The sequence below is a fragment of the Glycine max genome, chromosome 17 (assembly GCF_000004515.6).
Source record: "Glycine max cultivar Williams 82 chromosome 17, Glycine_max_v4.0, whole genome shotgun sequence".
Taxonomy (NCBI): Eukaryota; Viridiplantae; Streptophyta; class Magnoliopsida; order Fabales; family Fabaceae; genus Glycine; species Glycine max.
The window spans coordinates 10,838,945-10,860,645 of record NC_038253.2 but is presented as its reverse complement, the minus strand read 5'-3'; the positions used below and the strand labels follow the sequence as shown (position 1 = coordinate 10,860,645).

At 32.0% G+C, this 21,701-nt stretch overlaps 4 protein-coding genes across 6 annotated transcripts; 2 read left to right on the top strand and 2 right to left on the bottom strand.

Moving 5' to 3' along the window:
* Positions 1–987: 987 nt before the first annotated feature.
* Positions 988–4,939, top strand: LOC100791217 (peptidyl-tRNA hydrolase ICT1, mitochondrial). 2 transcript variants are annotated; one of them, XR_419080.4, is made up of 8 exons: positions 988–1,404; positions 1,634–1,693; positions 1,777–1,859; positions 2,074–2,138; positions 2,237–2,284; positions 3,878–3,948; positions 4,098–4,229; positions 4,711–4,939. XR_419080.4 is itself a non-coding variant. In XM_003549838.5 (8 exons), the coding sequence occupies exons 1-7, from the start codon at positions 1,116–1,118 to the stop codon at positions 4,186–4,188; spliced, it is 693 nt and encodes a 230-aa protein (XP_003549886.1). In that variant the 5' UTR covers positions 988–1,115; the 3' UTR covers positions 4,189–4,229; positions 4,711–4,939. The 2 variants fall into 2 exon arrangements, 1 of the variants encoding a protein (XP_003549886.1); XM_003549838.5 differs by having other exon boundaries at positions 2,237–2,270.
* A 1,172-nt stretch (positions 4,940–6,111) lies between these two features.
* Positions 6,112–7,587, bottom strand: LOC100790687 (uncharacterized). 2 transcript variants are annotated; one of them, XM_003549837.5, is made up of 2 exons: positions 7,427–7,587; positions 6,112–7,084 (listed from the first exon to the last, which is right to left on the bottom strand). In XM_003549837.5, exons 1-2 carry the CDS (start codon positions 7,484–7,486, stop codon positions 6,485–6,487), a joined length of 660 nt encoding a protein of 219 aa, XP_003549885.1. In that variant the 5' UTR covers positions 7,487–7,587; the 3' UTR covers positions 6,112–6,484. The 2 variants fall into 2 exon arrangements, with proteins under 2 accessions (XP_003549885.1, XP_014624883.1); XM_014769397.3 differs by having other exon boundaries at positions 7,407–7,541.
* A 5,939-nt stretch (positions 7,588–13,526) lies between these two features.
* Positions 13,527–17,357, bottom strand: LOC100784155 (protein NSP-INTERACTING KINASE 2). Its single transcript, XM_003550839.5, has 4 exons — positions 16,587–17,357; positions 15,469–15,729; positions 14,504–15,376; positions 13,527–14,134 (listed from the first exon to the last, which is right to left on the bottom strand). Exons 1-4 carry the CDS (start codon positions 17,014–17,016, stop codon positions 13,641–13,643), a joined length of 2,058 nt encoding a protein of 685 aa, XP_003550887.1. The 5' UTR covers positions 17,017–17,357; the 3' UTR covers positions 13,527–13,640.
* A 3,452-nt stretch (positions 17,358–20,809) lies between these two features.
* On the top strand, positions 20,810–21,370 carry LOC100783620 (probable calcium-binding protein CML13). Its single transcript, XM_003550838.4, has one exon. It carries the CDS (start codon positions 20,849–20,851, stop codon positions 21,290–21,292), a length of 444 nt encoding a protein of 147 aa, XP_003550886.1. The 5' UTR covers positions 20,810–20,848; the 3' UTR covers positions 21,293–21,370.
* Positions 21,371–21,701: the final 331 nt, after the last annotated feature.

Below are 21,701 nucleotides of genomic sequence, written 5' to 3'. Positions count from 1 at the left end.
ATAAAAATAAAATAAAAATTAAAGTTAGAGGAATAAAATATTTAATTTAATTTTAAAAATATTACAATAAAATATTGTACAAAAGAAATAATAAGATTTTTTAATAATAATAATAATAATAATAATAATAATAATAATAATAAGAATTGTATTTATTTAAAATTTGTCAAACTGATTTTTTTTAAATAACTTAAAGTCTTATATTTTATAATTGAATAAATTTTTAAAAAATATATTAGTTTAACTTATTTAATAAATAAAGGAGCCCAATTTTGGAATTGTTTAACTTAATTGAGCAACAATGAGACATCCTAATTTTGTAAAGACATAATTATGTTTTTTATTCATAATAAATATTTGATTTTTACCTTTGTTTTATAATAAATTATTATTTTGCGTTGAGTTTTCAATAAAATAATAATTTTATTTCTACTTCTTAGTTTTTTAGTCCTTGACAAATTAATGAATTTTTTATATTTTTTGATAATTTTTTTCATGTGTAATTAATTGGGACTAAAATAAAATTTATTAATTTATTTGGAGTCAAACACAAAATTCACAATTTACAAATGACTAAAACAAAATATGGATGATAAAAACAAAATTGTTTTACTGAAGATTCAATAATGCAAAATAAAAATTTAACAAACGTAAAAGTTAAGTATTTATTAAACAATAAAAACATATTTAAAATCTTCTGTAAAGAAAATATTTTTTCTGTTCTTAATTATAAGATGCTTTTAAAAATTATTTGTCTCTTTTTATAACACAAATTTTTAATTTTTAAATACATTAATTATTTTTTCTCTTGAATATTTTTACTTAATTATTATTTCTCAAAATACTAATGAGAACAAATAAATAAATAAGTGATCATTTTTAAATAACAGTATAAATAATTATCATATATAATGTGATTAATTAAATTAATCACTTTTCAAGTAACTTCAATTAGTTGAAAAATTCTTCTATTTAGGAATTGGGGGAGTAAAATGAAAAAACGAAACCGCCACGCCACCACCACGGTGCAAGTTGAAGACGAACCACAATCTGGGAAAAGGCAAGACAAAAAAAGTGCGCAGGGTTAAGGTTGTGGTTTATAGTTTAGTTTATCTATGGCTAGCGGCACCACAAGAATGCTAGTGAAGGAGATGTTGCAACTCTCTTCTTCCACACTTCACTTCTCTTCTTCGGCGCTTCGCGGCCTCTCTCCTCCTCTGCCCTTCTCAATTCAATTGCGACGCTCGCGGGGGCGCCCTGCAATTCGATGTGCTTCCTCTTCCTCAGACTCAGATGCTTCCAACAAAGTCTCGTCTCGTCTGTCGCAGGTTCAGCATCTTCTTCAGCAGGCCGAACACCGCGCTCTCTCCGCCGACCAGGGCCCACCTCCTAAAATCACCTTAGGTTCCCCCCCCCCCCCCCCCTTTTTTTTTTATCGGCAAATATTAGTTGTTAGTTAGTTTGTTCTTAGTTTTTATTAGCGGAGGATTTGAACCCGCAACCTCTTCTCCTCCCTTCTCCCTCCACCACGAAGCCAACCTTATATCCCTTGTCACCAATTTTCAAATAATAACCAAAATATTAAAAAGAAAAGAGAAATGTAATTGCTTTTTTTTTTTTGGTTTGGTTTCAGATCATGTTACGGTGAGCTTTGCCAGAAGTGGAGGACCTGGGGGTCAGAATGTCAATAAAGGTTCGTTCATTGTTTTGTTTCATTTCACTTTATGCCATTCTGAGGAGGCTCATTAGTTCTGTTTGTTTGTGCTGATTGGACAGTGAACACCAAGGTGGACATGCGCTTCAATGTTAAAAATGCATATTGGTTGAGTGACAGGATCAGAGACAAGATTTTGCAAACGGTATGTCACAACTCACCCCACTAATCTTCTCTGCCGTAAAATCATGTCATTAACTGTTTACATAAGCCTTAAATGTTATATGAAGCAGTGCACATTTTGCACCTGTATATCTTAATCTCAACCGTTGTTGGTTTATTCTTGGTTTGAATGATCATCTACTTACTTACGTCTACCTTATGTTTTATTGATATTTGATTTTGTTGCTGCTGAGCAGGAGAAAAACCGTATTAACAAGGATGGGGAGCTTGTGATTTCTTCAACCAAGACTAGAACGCAGAAGTTTGTGTCTCCCCTTTTGTACTATTTGTTTTCTCTTCCCTTGTATGTTGCAAGATTGGTTGGCCTTATTCTACCTTCCTTTTTTCTTTTTCTCTCAGGGGTAACATTGAGGATGCTTTGGCAAAGCTTCAGGTAACACTGGAAAAGTTAGTATATAATTTTTTTTATTGAAATTTTTCAAAAGAATGTGTTTAGCATTAGGTGTTATTGTAAAAAAATATATCTCCTAAAAGCTTATACTCTTTGGTGGAGAACCAGGAATGATTTTTTTCTTCTTCTTTAGGTTCTTGACAGTTATCATTGCTTGGTACATTTGGAAATTATTATATTTCTATCTCTTTTCTTCTTACCGGAAACAGTGAAAAGAAAGTGATACTTTTGTGATTATTAGTGAAAGTAAAATATGGAAATAGAAAATTTTCCTTAAACCAAATAGACCTTTATTTTATTTTAAGAAAAGATGTTGGCACCTTAAAGTGGACTTTTCTAATATGTAAGACTATTTGCCTAGTAACATCAGTTACAGAGAAGACAGACTTTTACTTTCTGGTAGCTCTGAATTTGGTTACTTCTTATTCTTCTCTGGTTTTGGGGTTTGGAGGTGTTCACTTGTGAAAAATGTGAGGTTTGTAATAATCCAATCTCTTACATATAAACAAACCAGTGGAAGAATGCAGCTTAGGATAGTGACTTGGCGGTAGACATACCTCTCCCCTCATTTCTGTATTCTTGTATTGTATTCAGACATTATAAGTCAAATTTGAAGATTTCTGTTGCTGGCTATTTTTTTTATTCTCTTATGAGTTGGAATAACATTTTAATGGGAAATGGAACATTTCTGGGAGGAGTTGGTACAGTAGTTCCTTATTGTTTTTTCCACTACTCATTGATTGTTTTTTTCTTCATCATTGAGTTGGTTGATTTCCATGTCCACATTTTGGAACGTTCACTCTCAACATAGGTCATTTGTGCCAAAATGCCCATAGTAGCATTCCTGTTTTTAGACCCTATTGGAGCATAGGACAGCGACTTTACTCTGCTTCTGCATATGTGATTATTCTCTTCTTCTGTGTTTGATGAAGGCTCTGCATTTGAAGGAGGTGGCCACAGGAGATAGAGATTGATTGGGTTATTTTTTTAAAAAACATAACCTCTCTGCTGCATTGCGAAAGCAAAATGCACAACATCACTTGAAGGCAGTGTTCATATAATGGACCCAGGCCTATTTAGTTAGTGCAATCACAATAACTATTTTGCTTTATATGTTGTTAGTTTTGACATGTTAGTGTAGTAGAACTTAATGCCTAGCACTTGGCAATCTAATGCTAAGAGGATTTTTATCTGAAATAGCAAATCAAATACCCCTCTGTTCCACATACCTAGAAAAGTCTTGTACCACATACCAAATTGACTGCAAACCATGTCTATCACTGGTCCATGGTACTTGTTCGGATCCAGATAAGGACTAATGGGAAGGGAAATGTATTAGTTTTATTGCAATATATACCAAATATTTTATATGGAACAACCATGTATGCCAGTGATTCCCTTAAAAAATATTGGTTAGGGTCATCTATGATATGATGTGTTTATTTGGATGTTAGATTTAAGTTATCTAATCTTCCTTCTTCCCCCTTTTCAACAACATAAATTGAGTTCATTTACCTCTTTTCTTGTTTCTAAAAACTGGCTTTTACTTAGCAATGGTGCTTTTCTGTTTATTTAATGGCAAAAAATAGGAAATCATTGATGCGGCATCTTATGTTCCGCCGCCTCCCTCAGAAGAGCAAAAGAAGAAAATTGCGAAGATGTAAGAGCACTTCTCTTTTTATGTTTTCTAATACTTCAGGTTAAATACAATTTCTTATTTTGGGTACCATTTTGCTTGTGGCTTCTATTACACTAGAATGGTGAAGGGCATGTAACTGACAGCTGTTAATTAAATTTGCACTTTTGAAGGGCTGCCATAGGAGAACAGAAACGCCTCAAAAGCAAGAAGGTGCTTTCAGATAAGAAGGCGTTTAGGAGAAGTAAAAATAGCTGGGACTAATATGGTGTTGTCCAGAATCTTGAAACTGTTTTATCATTTTTGTAAGTTCACCATTCAACATTATTGGTTACTTGAGATTCACTCATCAAACATTCTAGGTAAATAACCAAATTTGTCCATGAAAGTGTGAGGCACTAATAAATTGGTCTCCGAAAGATGAAAAATTCAAATTTAGTCCCTGAATGTGTAAAAAATGCAACAAATTAGTCGTGCAGTTTGCAGATAATTTAATGACAAATTGATCCTTAAACTTTAGAACTTAAAAATACAATTTCTTATCAAATTAATCATTGAACATTACAACTTAGCGACAAAATAATTTCACAAATTTAACAGCAAGACTAATTTGTCATATTTTTAGTATATTCTGGGATTAAATTTATATTTTTCATCTTTCAGGAATCAATTTATCACCGTATCACACTTTTGGGAACAAATTTGACTATTTATCCAACTTTCTATTGTCAATATCATTCTGCCTGTATTCTCGATTGATGTCTTCTCTGAATCTTTGAGCTGCAGGACGCAGAAGCACAGTCCTCTTATACTACCATATTGGATACACACACATTAGATGAATGGTTGAATATAACCGTGAATTCAAGTAGCATAGCCCAACAAGCAATCATCCCGCTGGAAGGACCTCAATGGTGGTTTGTGACAACCTATTGTTAGTTAGCCAAAATTGTGATGTAGCTAGGATCTAAACGAATACAATATTTTCAAATAGAAATATCGTATATTGGTTGAATCTGTATTGTTTTCTGTGTCAGCCTTTTGCCCTTTTAATGCGCCTTTGGCACGTGTCCAGATTGATGGATCTATACAAACATTGAAAGTCAACAACCTTGGGAACGTGCTTCACGTAAAAACACGTCAATACATAATGCCGCTGTTATTGCGACCAATTTTGTCATTTAGATAGCTGGGAAGGTTGGTTCCTTAGTAGGTTCGTATATTGTTACATTTCCGTGATAGACTTTTTATTTTATCCTAGTAGGTAGAAGAACGGTTCCACTTGTATTACACGCAATTTGCTAAAAATTGAAAATGGGATGCATTGCTCTTAAACAAATACACGATAAATATCATGTCATTTTCTTATTGCTTTTTAAGTTTTAACCATAACTCATGGTGGTCCTATAAACTATAAGATTCGGGATGTCGTGACTAAAATGTGTTTTCGTGCTCTAGGGGCTAGGCCCTAGGGTCATATATGATAGCAAATTGGATTTTCTTTTGCAGTAGCACAAAAAACGAAAGCATGAAAGTTTAAAAATATGAAGAAAAAAATTAACTAAATAACAGAGAGAGATGCAGAGGATGCAGAGGGATGTGCGGTAAATGATTCAAATATATGTGGGATGTTATCGGGGTGCTGTGAATGATTCAAAGATAGATGGGGTGTTGTCCTTTCCCTTTCCAATTTCTGAGCTGGTAAATTTATACTAATTCTTACTAAATAGATAAAGAAAATATTGAATGTTTTTAAAGTTTTAATACATTAAATTTATTTATTTTTCATTTAATAATTTTTACAAAGAAAAACATGTTTTTAGTTTTTATAATACGATTAAGTGTGTGTTTTTTCGTTGAGTAAACTTTTAAATTACGTTCAAAGAGAAGTATTAATTTATTGTTTCTCACAAAATAATGCATTGGAACGTGTGTCAACATGATGAAATATATGAATTTTGTCCTTTCCAACATTAAAAAGCAAGATAAAACTATATTTTTCTCAACGTTTGAGGGTTAAATTCGTTATAAAAATATAAGGACCTTGAACACATTTGATTGAAATTACATAAACTAAAAATAACTATTTTATTAAAGTATTATACAAATTTATGAGAGAATTTGTAAAAAAATAAAAGTAGTTGGCTTAAGAAAATGGACAATCTACAAATATGGGTGAAGATCAGATCAGAGTAAGGTGATATATCTATATTATAACGAATCATAAAACAAATAGGATGGTCTGTGGCATACACAATTCATGCTGTATTGTATCAGCGTATTTACACAAGAAAGAGCAAAATTGAATACTAGTTACGGACATGAGAAAGCCTAGGCAACTATACTTAACTTTTGTCCCAATCTGTCCCTAATAGAAGTGCTGCTAAAACTAAAAACGTACGTAACCCTAGTGAGACAAAGAACATGTTAAAAATCTGGTACAAAATAATTATGAGACAAAACTCATTCGGCCAAAGAATCAGAACATTTGTTTTAGTTTTTATTCGTTGAAGCTGCATTGAAAATGCACCTCATAACTGCAAATGAAATATGCACAAATTCATCGTCTAATGACGTGCACCTCCCCTGATTGTTGGTCAACATGCTTGAACCATCTCTTAGCAGCGGAGCCCCCCCCAATGGCCGACACGTGTGCTATGTCAAGCCCCTTCCCCACAGGAAGAAACACCGAACGAACCACACGACGCGACCCTGACCCTTCTTCGAGCACGCTCCGCCATCTGAAACCCGAAGAAGAAGCAATATTGGTGGCGGAGTTCACGTTCTTGCATATAAGAACCGCGCCTTTGTTACTCAGCTTCGCCAGCCTCAGCACTCTGGAGAAGTTTCCGCGCGTGGAATCCACCACCATGAAGTCTATCCCGCCGCCCAACCCCTCCATCACCTCCTCCGCCTCCCCCACCACGATCTCCGGCGACATCCCCGCCTCCCCCATTCTCTCCGCGTACTCCGCCCTCGACCTCTCGTCGGGCACCACGCACACGTGCCTCCCGCACGTGTGAGTTCTCGCCACGGCTAAACCCACGCTCGTCGCTATCACTCCCCCCTCCGACCACGTCTCCACGATTAGCTGCGCGTTCCACCCCGCCGCCATCGCCGACACCAGCTCCGCCACCCCGGATTCCCGGAAAATCCGACACTGCAAAGAAAACAATAAAACACGATTAACAAAAATTAACAATTAATATTTATCGATATTAAAAAATAATCAATTTTTTAGAATTTAGATTTGGTCTAACTAAATCTCACAAAACATGCTTGCAGGTAAAATAAAGATCGTCCTTCATTTAATTTATATACACTATTTTGATTATATTACTGGTAAATAATGCAGTAGAAACAGACCAAACAAACACAAAAAAGATGCTTACACGCTTTAAGATTGACGAGACATAAAGGAAGAAAGTAGAGGTTCCAAATTAAATAATATTTCTAACAAAATTAACGAAAGTAACATTTGCCTGTTAAAAATAATGCTTACAGATTGAACTGTTTCGATGTATGCTTTGGATGCTGTCTCTGGGGACCAAACTAGTTTCATTTTCCTCCGATTGGTTTCTCTGTCTGAGATTGTGAATTACTGAATATGGGAGGAATTGGGTCACGAGGGATTAATATATTGGCTATGGCGAGACAGAGAGAGAGAGAGAGAGTAGGACCGTTGACATTTATTCCGCGCAAATCTGACGTGGTTGTTAGATTCGGATAACTCCGGGTTTTTCTGTTTGTTTTTCTTCACAAGTGTTATTCTTGTCTCTCTGACTCACGATTAACAATGCTTTCCCTGTCGTGTCTTACGTGTACTGTGCAAACAGAATTTAGTTGCACATTCATAACGGAAGATTGGAAAAGTTAGTATGGTAAGTTTTGTTGTATTCAGCAAATAAAAAGTGGTAATTTTTGCTGGACGAGTGTACTTATATATAAAGAAATAAAATGTGAGATAAAATAAATAGTTTGTTCTTTATATACCAATTTTACACTATTAATTGTCTATCAATAAAAAAAATACTATTGGTATAACTTTTGAGACAATTGTTATAAATATTAATGTATTAATTACACTAATTTATGATAGAGTGTATATATTATTTACTTTAAAATAAATGATGTAATGAAGAGAGAGAAAATATATATTGTAAGAATTTGTTAAAAGAATATAAAGAAATACAAATGAAATTATGTACCAGTAGTATATATATGTTGTTAATCAAGAATCCGATTTGGTGCATTTATGCATTCATAAATCAATATCATTAGATGAATATTGAACAATTTAAATTTTGAATGTATATTTTAAAGTGTAATTTTCAAGATAAAATATTATCTATTTGATCTTTATCCAATAACTATTATTACCATGACTGTAAATGTGTGAAATTCGAAGCACTGAAAATATCTTACTGTCCCACAAATCATCCCCTTATTTTTTTAAGGAAAGTACTTAAAATTTTAAAATATTATATATGTTTACTTTTTTTCCCAATATTTTATAGGTAATAAGATAATGAAGTAGGAGGATGGAGCAACATGATTTACAATTATTTCCATTGCTATAAGTTTTCTCTCTAAGATTTGAGGACGAGAGCATATGTGTTTAATTTGTCTAACATTTACGTCATACCTTATAATCCACACAAAACATAGAGGTTAGACAAATTAAAATACACACAAATGTTTTGGTTCGGCAATTTCAAACCCTAAAAAATCCTATACTGTAACAATAATTATTCATTATATTCGTGAGTCGTGACTGAATGCAGAGAATCCAGGTTTTTGTTAACCATCAGATGCGAAAGTTGAATTTCTGCTTACTTTTGTTTCCTGTTCTTGCTGCCCTTGGTTTTGGTTTCAATCCTAGTGCCACTGCCCACTTGCTTGGCCAATGACTCTTGTGAGTTACCAAAATTATCATAGGCATATAGCTAGGCCAACGCCACTGAAAGTAACATCTATAAAACCATATGGGCATGGCCGTGTGAGCAGGTGTTGGCTTCCAATGCCATAACAGAAAAAAAAAAAAAAAAAAGAGAGAGATGCTATTTTACAATAATTTCCAAATTATTAAATATTATCTATATTTAATAAAACCTTTCATAATTCTAATTTATTAAATGTGTATTTTTATTTACTCTATGAACATATTTCAGATAGAGTCTTTTCCGTCCACGGAAGTATCAAAGACAACTTACAAGTATTTTGTTTTCTATATTGAATAAATAAAAGTATCTCAATAAATGGTTTACAAATTACAATTTACAACTGTTTTAATTTCTTAATAAATCTGTAACTATTATTACGAGGAATTTTTATTAAATAGAACAATAAAAAAGTTCTGAAAAAAGAAAATATCATAAATAGTAAATCATTATTTAAGTTTTATGTACCATGTCTTTAAACCTTAAAAAATATCACGCACTAAATTTATTCATAACTAGTCTTAGAATACTGATAAGAAAAACTTTTGCGCGCTTGTCGGAAAGGAATTCCTTGTCAGTAATGAAGTTGGGAAAACGACTGCAACTACGCATATTCTACGTTTGTTTAAAATTAAAATATACAATATAGTACAAAAGACAGAAACAATACATGGAGGATAGATGATATCGTCAAATGAATGACTTATATTCGTTGGTGTGCATTCTTAGAGAATAAGAATTCAGGGTATTAGATTACTTCCAGAAGCATATTACATGTATTTTGTCTCTTAGGGGTTTCAAGGTCACCGCGTCCATAACGATATATTTATATGAAGAGGATCATCTGATCTGAGTATGAGTCCCATTCAAAACCACATTTTCTAAGTTATGCTGACCAGGGACTGATATGTTCGAATACTTACCCAAAAAACCTGATTTCATTTTAAAATTTGCACAAATATTCTCATAAAAAAAGAAGAAAAAAAATCATTATACGCTAATAATATAAATTTTACACTCTCTTTCAATTATATTTTATTATTTATAATAAGTTTATTAATTTTTATAAAATTATCTTAAAAATTATTTTAATAATGATTTATAATTAAATAATAAAATAAAATTATTTTATATCATGACTGTATCATTATTAAACTAAAAAAAAGTTGCTGCTTAGCTTGGATGCTACGCTTAATTACAGTAACTCCACATCATAAATCACATTCCATCTGTTGATTAACGTCTCCCAGTTAGGTTTTGATTCTTATTCTCCCATCGCCCATTTTGCCCTGTCCAACGTATCTGTACCACTTGGGTGCGCATGCGCAATTTTTTTTAACATGTTAAGCTTATAACCATATGCTATGATATTTCAATTAATAAACGTAACGATGTACTATAGTCAAATAATTGATTTTGTGGGAATACAAATAATGGGTTAGCATTACAGGATTTAAAATATGGTGGCCCGCGATCCGATTATGACCCTCCAAAGTTATAATCAGCTCCAACAATTCACCATTTTAATTAGTATATAATATATAATAACGTATATTCCTCGTGGATTCAAAATTGACACTTACCCCGCTGTTTGTTTAAGAGTTTGAGAAAAAAAATCAAATCAAAGAAAAACCAATGAATTTTTGTTTTTAAAAGTCTATTTTTTCTTTTTATTTAATCAAATTCCCTTCCTCTTATCTACACTGACCATGTATTAAGCAACTTTAACTCAATTGTTTTAAGTTTAAACTGCTTTTTAAATTATGAAACCAAAGTATAAAAATTGGGAAACTATCTTTCTCATATAAAAATTTGAATTATACAACATTAACGACTTTCACCAATCCAAATGTTCTTGGTTAAAAAGTAACTTTATCATTTTTTTTCTCACACTATGGAAGATATAAAATATCTTGCGTTAATTAAGAATATAGTCAAAATATTCCTTATGATATATAAATATATTTTTTTCCTTCTGGAATTAATTTTTTAAGAGTAAGTTAGGTCTAGCTAGTCTATTTTTAATATAAAGTATCATTTTTTATTTATGGAAACATGAAAAAGTAAAGAGGAAAAAGAGAAAAATTCTTTCCACTTGGATCCGAATTAATTTCTTTCATTCACATGTTCACAAGCTTAAGATCATTATAACCAATATTTAAAAAAAAAATTAAACTAGCTTTTGTTTATCTCCTTATAAATGAACAACTTGCAAACAACACCCACTTTTTAAAATTAAACTAACCAAACAGATTGAGAATCCTTGGCAATTTAGTGGGCTAAACAAAATAACTAATAAAATTTGGTACACTACTTTGTATACATAACACTATAAATTCCAAGATCTCATCATCATGTTGTTTGATCAAGTTCTACTTAAATAATAAAAAAACATATATGATAAACAAAACAAACACTACAACAAACTTTGACTTTGCTAATTAAAAACTGACCGTAATACATATGAAATTTTCTTCGGATAATTAATCATCAATCAAATTTCTCTTGATTTTTTTGAGATATTCTCTAAAACATTATTAAGTGCAATATCAGAAAAGAAAAGTCCTACAATTAAAGTGAAACCGTTCCAAGGTTGGTTTATATTAAACTACATCACTGTGTGCAGAGAGATAAGAGAGAAGGAAAAAAAATTACGAGCATCATTTTAAAAAAAAATTAAATTATAAGGACTAAAATTAAAAGATAATATATTATAAAAACCAAAAACATGTTTAAATCATATAAACTAATGTTCTTAATAAACCAAACTTCTTTTTACCTAATTTACTTAGTTTAAAAACATACTTTTTTGAATGAGTTTTCCCTTAATTTCAGTGTCAGCATGCTATATGTAAAAAATATTGATATTAATACGAGACAAACGTACATTTGTAAAATCCTTTTTGGACATATCTTGAAAATATTCCTGATAAGATGTGATTAAGTGTTCATGCCTATAAGATGTATCGCTTTCATTTTTTGAACTTTGTTTTTTAATAAGCTCTCATTCTTTGAAGTTTGAACTGAATCCAGTTATGTGAGTGTGACCATGTCAAGATAACAATCATGAATTGATGGACGTTACCGCGTTGCTAAAGGAACACAATCGTCTATTTTTCTCCATCGTACGTGAGTTCGTGACCCACTAGGTACACCAAGATAATTACCAACTTGTCTATCAAGATACTTAGCAGAAAAGATATTTAACAAAAGTAGAATTCCATTAGATAAGAAAACAATTAGATATTTCAATCTGAAATATTGAAAATTATTAATGTAATTACTTAAGTTATAAAATGAAATAGCCTTTGTCCTGCTTCTTGAATTTGACAAGACTTTTTGAGAAGCTTATAAACTTCTTTGGTTAGTGTATATTTTTCAAAAAATAAAGAGTTAGAGTGTAGTAGTAGATAAAAGTAGAAAAAGTTGATGCAATGTCACAGGATCTCCTGACAAAGTTTAAGCAAGCACCAATACTTAAGTTGCACACCATGCCATGCTTTTGTGATCTCTTGATAATTTAGAATCTCAATTGTGTAATCCATGGATCTAATATGAGTAATTATATAAGTAAATTTGACATTACACTTTAACTCAAAATTTTAAAACTTAAATTTATGAATCTTTCTTTTACTTATATGATGTTCAAACTTTACATTCTTACATCATATGAAATTTATCTCACACTTATAATTCAACAGAATCATTTCTTATTGAATATTGTTACTGATATTTTTCAAAACCTAGATTGATTGACTTGTCATCTCGAAAAGTCTTCCATGAAACGAATCATAAAAATCATTCACTGCCTTTCAAAATGCATCCCCAACATCATATTGTTACTGATATTTTTCAAAGAATAAGTTTTCACCAAATGCAATATATTAGGCCTTGCCCACCACGGTATGTTACTAGTTTATTCCTACACAGATAAATCTAAATCTAATCTAATCTATTAGTATATGGTTTTTTAAGTGAAACCTTAATATAATCTATCTGTATAAATTAATTAAGACTCTGGTTATTGAACAATTCAAATTGACCACTGGATAACTTATAAATCAATTACTATAGTTAACTAAAACTAAAAACGACAAGGCCCAAGTTAGTTTTTTTTACAAGCTAAGACTTAAGTTCTTTTTTTTGTTGCTACAAGCTAAGACTTTTAAGTTAGTTAAGACTTAAGACGCAATCTTAATTGACTAGTGGTAGAAAAAGTCGTAAAAGGTAAATTTCGTAAGGTTGACCAAACACGGGAAGGTTACGCGCTTTTGTTTTGAAGCTAAAGCTATAATTATACGTATTGAACGAGGTTGAAATGGCTCTTGAATTGGCAGTTTGACGGTTTGATTGTTAGTTAAAATTGTATATTTCAATATGTATTTTATTTATCTAGTGAAAGATACGATTCATTCTCTCATTGGAGAAACGCTCAAATTAATTATTGAAAAATATATTCTCATGACTTAATATCAAATGATGATTTACTGATGGAATGATAAAGGAATAGTATTCAACAATAAATCATGAGTTATGCTACGACTATTAACAATTTCTTCCATAATCTAAAGTTACGATTGAATACCCTTCGAATTGACGATTTATTTGCAGTAAAAGAACATCCTTCAACGCTATGAATCGTGCAGAATAAACAAACAATTATTTGGCAAAGGATATGTTATATATGACTCATGACTGTGCTAAAGAAAAAGAAAGCCGAGATGTTAGCAAGTACTCCACTGTCTCAATCATTATACACATAGAAAAAGTGGTAGATTATGAAGAATGTGAAGAAGGATTAGGAAGCATGGTCAGCTCTTGAATCACCTCCACCATAGTTGGCCTTTGCTCTGGCACTTCAAGGGTGCACTGAATTGCAAGTTTTGAAAGAATCGCAGCTTCGGATTTAGAATAAGCTCCCTTCAGATTTGTGTCAACAAAGTCTTCAAATCTGAAAGCTTCAACTGCTTCCCGGATTGAACCCCCTATCAATGCCTTTCCAGATAGAACTTGAAGGACTATAACCCCAAATGCATATATGTCACTCTTCTCAGTAAAGCGACCTGTAGTAATATATTCAGGAGCTAGGTATCCCATGGCAGCACTTGCTTTAAGAGCTGAGAAGACAACATCATCTGCAAGAAGCTTAGGGAGGCCAGCATCCGTGATCAAGGGGTTAAATTCATGATCTAGAATAACTTTTTCAACTGAAATGTTTTGGTGTACTATTATTGGCTTGCTTGCTTCATTGTTGTGCAAATAACCAATACCTGGTCATCAAGGAATAGTCAGTATAAAATTAAAAAAGAAATATGATCCACTAGGGTTAGCATGTTGGTGCACCATCACATGTCTATGATACGGGCCAATATCTATAGAGCACATTCAAGTTTTTCAAGTTATCAAAAAAGATTAACAACACTTGATTACATGTCATGTGAAGATTAATCAAGACCATTGTCCCGAGTTACCTAATACTTTATATGAATTTCAATTAATTTGCATGACCTCTTATGTTCAAACTTTATTACTACCATGACATTATAAAAATAAAAATTAAAAAAAATAGAAGAGGAAAAAAAAATAGATACTATCTAGAGTAGCATCTGATGCAGAATTGGGAGTAAGAAAGAACTAACCTTTTGCAATTCCCTTGATGATAGAAACTCTCTTGGACCATTCAATTACATGGTCACTTCCATCTTCCTTGTCAAGATATTGAGACAGATTACCTCTGGTCGCAAAATCATAGACAAAAAACCATTCACCTCGACTCCTCGAGTAACAGAAGCCTCTCATCTTAACAATGTTTTCATGTCTTAGTGAGGTTAACAGGCTCAACCCCTTCAAAAATTCACCTTCCTCGGTTTTGCAGCAAGTCACACTAATGCTTATAATAGCCACAAGAGAACCGTCTCTGTGAACTCCTTTATAGACTGCTGAAAATTTGCTCTTACTCAATAAATTGGCCTCAGAAAGGTGCTGTGTTGCTGATTCAATCTCATCAATATTGAATCTAAAACGGTTCAAATATTCAAGGGATAATCCACTCTCATTTTGACCATCAGCCAATGAATCCCAACCATCATAATAATACTCAAGATTAACAAGTGGAGATGAACTTCTGTAGAACTCTTTAGGCTGGTAAGGACTACGTTGGCCTTCAGAATAATCTGATGTGTTCCTAACCCTCTGCCTTTGGCGGCGGTATCTGACAAATATGAAAAGTCCAGAACTTATGAGTGTGATAACAGTAGTTGTAACACTTGCAGCAATGACAAGATGAAGAAAGCTTCTTGATTTTGAGCAAGGGGTCTGGTTACAATGCAAGTGGGTATTTACAGGCTTTGGGAATGTTATTGGAGGAATTCTGTTTATGGATATATTTGGGGCACTAATTTGACTAACGCCAAATATTGTATCTTTATTGCAAGCTTTCAAAGTAGAAAAGCCATCTCCACAGAGACCTTGGTTGTTTGCACCTTGGAATCCTTCCCTTAATCTCTGCAATGCTTCATTTTCATTTTAAAGCATTAATTAGAACGCGCCCGAATGCACAAAAACAGACGAATTTTGTTGCAATGAAATAAGGACAGAGGCATACCAGAAGGAACAGTCCCTGAAAGAGAATTGTTTTGAATATCTAGAATTTCTAAGTTTGCAATATCAGCTAGTGCTGCAGGTATCGTGCCATTGAAGTTGTTATAGCTCAAATATAGCCTCCTTAGCTTCTCCAATGAACCCAAGCTTTGAGGAATTTGACCAGCTAATTTGTTATGTTGCAAAGAAATATCATTAAGCTGCTTCAACGAACCCAATTCCTCAGGTATGTTACCCTCTAGCTGGTTATAGCCTAACTGCAGCACTAAAAGTATGAATAGCAAGGAAACTTGGATTAGCATGCAGAACTCTTACTAAAACCCCTCAAGTTTGATACCAAGTATTAGTAGCCTCGTTAAAAATCAATCACAAGGGGAATAATTGGATTTATTCAATATCATTCATTTTTAACACAAGTAGGCATAATAATGCATGTTTACTATTTCCAAGAGGAGGAAAGGGAGAAATGGAGAAAATCGTCCACATCCAACTTGTAAGCTGGACTAAGTCACATCCATATCAAAAATAGTGGTGATGCAACTTAACTAACAGATTGTTTGACAAATAATTTACATAATTTAAATCAATTAAATTCATTTTATCCCATCAAAGGTCTTCAACTGAGTGTGCGTTTTGATAGCCTCCAAAGTCATCATAGACCATGGTGAGATAGATCAACCTTGATTTTAACCAAATTTTATATGTTTAGATTGTTTTCAAAATCATGGTAGAATCAATTATGATGCAAAAAAATCATGATAGAATTGAAGCAAGTAGAAGTAGTTTCTACTTCTACCAAAATCAATTCTACCAAGACACTAAATGCAATTCATGGAATTGCCATTCAAAATTAATTTTATCACGGCCAATTCAAACACTTTTTTTTTTGCTCACTAAATGCAATCCATGCAATTTAAGATTAATGACGCCTCTACCACCTGTTTTCTACATTCAATTTCAATCATGATTATATATACCCAAATTGTACGTCTAGAATTTAGACATATCCTCCGTGTACATGAATTTAAACCCAAAAACAGCTAACCATATAAAAACAAAACCCGAGTAGAAAACTTGAGACACCAAACTAAAGTATAAACTACCACAAAACTATACACTAACCTTGGAGACTAGTCATGTTAGCGATATCAGGAGGAATGGTTCCAGATAGATTATTAAAGTTGAGATAAAGATCGAGCAATTCTTTAAGATTTACAATCTCTCTTGGTATGTCCCCAGAGAGATAGTTGTAATGCAAGTATAAACCTGACAAGCATTTGAGTTCAGCCACAGCAGGAGAGACAACCCCAGAAAGACCTCTTCCTGGCAATGATATATTAGCCACTTTGTTGTGCTCGTTGCACACAACCCCCAAGAAAGAACCACTGCATGGATCGCCATCACTGATCCACGAGCCAAGGAGCTTGTCTTGTGGGTCCAAAGAAGATTTCAAGTCCATGAGTGCTCTTAATTCTGCATTTCCAAGAACTAGTAGCTGTGGATTAAATGCAACCAACAAACAAAGATGAAGGAGGAGATGAGAGAAACTCATTTCCAATTTTGGAGCAAAAATCTTCCAAAAGTACTACTATGCTGAAAGAGAGGCACCCATGTGAGCTTTTGTCACAAAGATTCTAACTTTGGTTACGGGTTGTTGGTCAATGGTCACCAAGCATGACTTTGTTAGTCTTTGTTTCTAGACTTTGTCTAACACATTGAATGTGGTAGTTTGTGCTTCTGCATAAAGAATGAAATGAAGGGGAAGCATTTTGAAATAGGGAACATAGCTAATTAAATTAACTTTATGAGTTGCTGACTGATAGGTTGGTTCACATAGCTTCTCCCCGAGGAGATGGCAGTCAGCAAGGATGGTTGCCACTGCTTGGAAAAAAAATTCAATAGCAGAATATTAATGGCAATAATCAATGATGTGGGTACTGTGGACCACCTCAGTTTGACTATTTGGCTTTCAACTTTCCAATTTGGCTATAAAAATTGAAAAGTGATGCTATAGTGTTCATTATTTACTATTTTTCTCATAATGAGATTGGTTTACCTTGTCTTTATTCTAAGGCTCTCTGCTTTAGTATTTCTTTATCTTGGATTCTTTTCACAATGTAAACAACTTCGGCTCATAAAGAAAGGAGCCTTTGATGGGTTTGGATATGAGGACAATATTACGACAAATTTGTCTTGTTTTACCGAACCCGGTTTGATTTGTGTGTAAAGTTAGTTATAACTTATAAATCAATGAGCGAAGAGCTTAATTTATATAAACTATTCATAGAAAATATTTTACAGACATTGAATGAAAATTCATTTTATCTTCACTTTATATTAATGAATTCAATGGTGTAATAAAATGATCAAATCTTATTAGATATATGTAGAAAAATATTTTATACGTGTGTTGAATATAAATATAAATTAAATTCATGTGAAACAAAACTATAAAAGTTTTCCTGCTGTAAAAAAAGTTATTAACGTGCGAAAAAACGCTTCTCATAATTTTCCGAAATGAATTCCCTTATTATTACGCAAGAGAAGCATAAGGATGATGTGTGAAAAAGGATCAACGTGGATCCCTCAACCCACACGGCAATGGAAGCATAGGGACGATGTGTGTGAAAAAGGACCAACGTGTGGATCATTGTACCGCGGCTTAAATTATGGCCTCTTAGAACGTACACTTTGGGATCATTAAATTTTTTGAACTGTAAAAACTAAAAAGCCAGGGCTGGCCCTGTGCTTGTAGTGTCAATTGTCAATTTGTCATGTGTGTGTGATCATCCTTTTCAATGCTCTCCACTTTACCAAACACCATTTCTGCATTATCAATAAAGTATAAACTTGTTTATGAGAGAAACTTTCACTAATGGTGAGGGAAAGAGTAATAGTGGCCTTTCCATTTTGTTTTTGTTTGTTTCTGCTGAAAGAGACCTTAGTTGTCCTTAACTCAATACTACATCAAAGATAAAAGTCAAACCGCCATTCATAATCTCTGCCCCCATTCTCGATATGATTGAGATAAGAAAAGGTAACTAACACTACGAAAATTCAAATCCTTTTGTTTTAGAAAGAGTTTGTATATGTTGAGATTTTTTTATGAAAATTTGTAGATTTTTTTAGTATAATGTAAAATATTTATTGATTTTGTCACAATTGAGACGTATTTTCACACATTTACATTTTGATTTTTTAGGTCAACTATCAAACATCTATTGTCAATTAAGCTAAACTTTATGTTTTGATTAGTTAGAAGGAAAAGTAGCAAAAGAGAGCAAAAACCATGACAGAGAGATGAGACAATTTAAAACATTTTAAGTGTATTCACTAAAATAATCATCTTACATATTTTTTAAAAACCAAAATTATATTGGTAAAAAAAATTAATTTGTAAAATCTCACGTTCTCTTACCAATCAAACAAGAAAAAGGTTAATTCTCCTCCGTTAAACATCTCTCTCCACCTCTAAATAATATTTAACAAAAAAAAATTCTTTTCTTCCCTTTCTCTTCCCTCTTCCATTAAAATACCTCATCTCCCTTGAATCAAAAAATTCCCCATTAGTGATGTCTTTACTTTCAATCTTTTTTTTTTTCATTCACAAGATCCAAATTTAAAATTTTATTTTAAAAATCTGAACACTTTTTACTTGGACCAATGATTTACTAGTAAAATATGATGAGATTAATTATGAAAAAATAGTTAGTTTTTAATTTTTAAAAATTAGCAAAAAAAAACAAGTATTATTATAGTGTTTGTCAACTTTTGGTCTTTTATATTCGATTAAATTAGTTTTTTAATCTTCTATTCAGATTCGATTTAGTCTTTTATTTTTTTTTAGTTCAATTTGATTATCTAATTTTTAAAATTCGATTTGATCTTGTTATCTAAATTAAGCTGGCTGTGATAGAAAATGTGTGCTTTGTAGCGGTTTAAAATCACTTAGTAACAATTTTAAACAATCTCAAAGTGTATTTTCTTTTAATATCATTGAACCAATTTAGATGCTATAAGACCAAATTAAATTGATTCTAAAAATTAGAGTCAAATTAAATCCGAAAAAAATTAAAGAAATAATTTGAATCTAAAAAATAAAATTGAGGGGAAAAACTGATTTAACTTTTATATTTTTGTTTTTTTTTTGTTTTATCTTTTAAGTTTTAAAACTCTCAATTTGTTTCTTAATATTTTGTAAAGTCTCTAAAGTTTTGTTTTGTTTTTTTTTTGGCTAAATGTCATTTTTTTTCTTTTATCGGTCGAAATAGTCTTTGATTTCTATTCTTTAAAAGATAATAATAATCTCAATACAAATTAAATTTAGAGGTCAATATCTTTGAAAGAATTTAGATATGTATTTTTTATAATTAAGGGAGATATGATATGTTGCCTTAGTGGTTGAGCCCTTCCCCGTGAGGTCTGTTTTAGATTTGGGTTCAACTCCTATTTGGACTCCCTTCAAAGTAGTTAAAATGACCAAAAACACAAGTTTTGGTTGAATGGACTTCAATTTATCCTTGTTTTTGTGCTCTTTGAAAATAAAAGTCGTCATCATGCATATATCTAGTTGCTCAAAGAGGATTTCAAAAATTAAACTCACACATATGAGATCAAATTAGAAGAATAATAATACTTTGTATGTTTAGAATATTTTGAGATAAAAAGAAGGATAAGAGTGCAAATTTTACACTTTCTTTCATGTGAAATTATATATATATATATATATATATATATATATATATATATATATATATATATTATTTTTTTATAAGGATGAAACTATCTTTATAATAAAATATTTTTCCCTATTTCCTTTCCAATCTAATTGAATAAAGGAAGAAATTATTGTTTTTTTTCTCTTTTCTTCTGTATTTTTTCTCAACCCAATAATCTTTAAAAGTATAGTTGAAATAAGATAATTGTTTGTGTTTATAACAAGTTTTATGTTTTTAAGAATATTGTATATATCGGATAAACTTAATGTATAATGTTACAAAAGAATTATGAAAAAATCATATAATAAAATTGAAAAATTGGAGCTATTCATTTCAACTAATTAAAATTAATCTAATTACATGCAGCAATTAGAATATAACTTGGTTTTAACATTTTTCTTTCTTTCCGTGTAACATACAATTAATTTCATTTTAATGTTTAACAAATTTTATTTCGAGACCTCACATTACATTCTCTTAATTAAGTTAGGCTTTATTATAGCACAAATCCATATCATATGCCTACAATTTCTCATTTGTGACAACAACAACACCATTAATCCATGAGTTAATATATATTTTCAATTTTCTTTTTGGAGAAATTAGAAAAACACTTTGATTCATTTCAATACTGTGTTGCGAAGAAGGTGTAAAGCCAACAAAACTATGGGCACAAATTTAAGCGAGCAACAAGTTTCTGCGATGAAGGAAGCTTTTACATTGTTTGACACACACCGCAACGGTCGGATTGCACCATCAGAGCTTGGGATCTTGATGCGATCTTTGGGTGGTAACCCAACCCAAACCCAACTAAAGGCCATCATGGCTGAAGAGAATCTCACAGAACCTTTCGATTTCTCACGATTCCTAGACCTGATGGGGAAGCACTTGAAGGTTGAGCCTTTTGATGGCCCGCTACATGATGCATTCAAGGTCCATGACAAGGAATCCACCGGTCACGTCTCTGTCACTACGCTTCGTCACATTCTCACTAACATCGGTGAAAAACTTGAACCTTCTGAGTTTGACGAGTGGATCAAGGAGGCCAATGTTGTTTCTGATGGTAAGATCAACTACGGAGAATTCATCGCCAAAATGATCCGCAAGTGAAATAAGTTTGTCAATTCAAATTCCTTTGTTTCTTTTTTAATTTAAATAAAGTTTTTATTGTCAATTTTTCATGTATTTTTTTTCTTTTGGTGAAGCAATTGATTAATTTAGTTATGCTAAAATTTTAATAAATGTATTTTTTATTCAATGATCATTTTCTTAAAATAATTCTCATGTTGAGTGATGCAAGCATCTACAATTGTTTATTTTCCTTCATTTGAGAAATGTGTGTGAAAGTTCAACATCTAAGGAATTGTTAGCATTTGTGTTTGTATATATGTGTATCATATTTGAAGGGTAAGTCATGCTATAATGTATGCATGAGGAGTGGTGACAGTTGTTCCTTCATGTTGTTCAACTTATGATTCTTTTTCATGCATGTTGCTTTATGTTTCTAAACAAGTCATAA

Coding starts and splice junctions, on each gene's coding strand:
- LOC100791217 (XM_003549838.5), top strand. CDS start 1,116: ATGGCTAGCGGCACCACAAGAATGCTAGTGAAGGAGATGTTGCAACTC. Junction 1,405..1,633: donor ACCTCCTAAAATCACCTTAG/GTTCCCCCCCCC, acceptor GTTTGGTTTCAG/ATCATGTTACGGTGAGCTTT. Junction 2,271..3,877: donor ATGCTTTGGCAAAGCTTCAG/GTAACACTGGAA, acceptor GGCAAAAAATAG/GAAATCATTGATGCGGCATC.
- LOC100790687 (XM_003549837.5), bottom strand. CDS start 7,486: ATGAAACTAGTTTGGTCCCCAGAGACAGCATCCAAAGCATACATCGAA. Junction 7,085..7,426: donor ACATCGAAACAGTTCAATCT/GTAAGCATTATT, acceptor TTTTCTTTGCAG/TGTCGGATTTTCCGGGAATC.
- LOC100784155 (XM_003550839.5), bottom strand. CDS start 17,016: ATGAGTTTCTCTCATCTCCTCCTTCATCTTTGTTTGTTGGTTGCATTT. Junction 15,730..16,586: donor TAACATGACTAGTCTCCAAG/GTTAGTGTATAG, acceptor TCATACTTTTAG/TGCTGCAGTTAGGCTATAAC. Junction 14,135..14,503: donor CATCAAGGGAATTGCAAAAG/GTTAGTTCTTTC, acceptor CTTGATGACCAG/GTATTGGTTATTTGCACAAC.
- LOC100783620 (XM_003550838.4), top strand. CDS start 20,849: ATGGGCACAAATTTAAGCGAGCAACAAGTTTCTGCGATGAAGGAAGCT.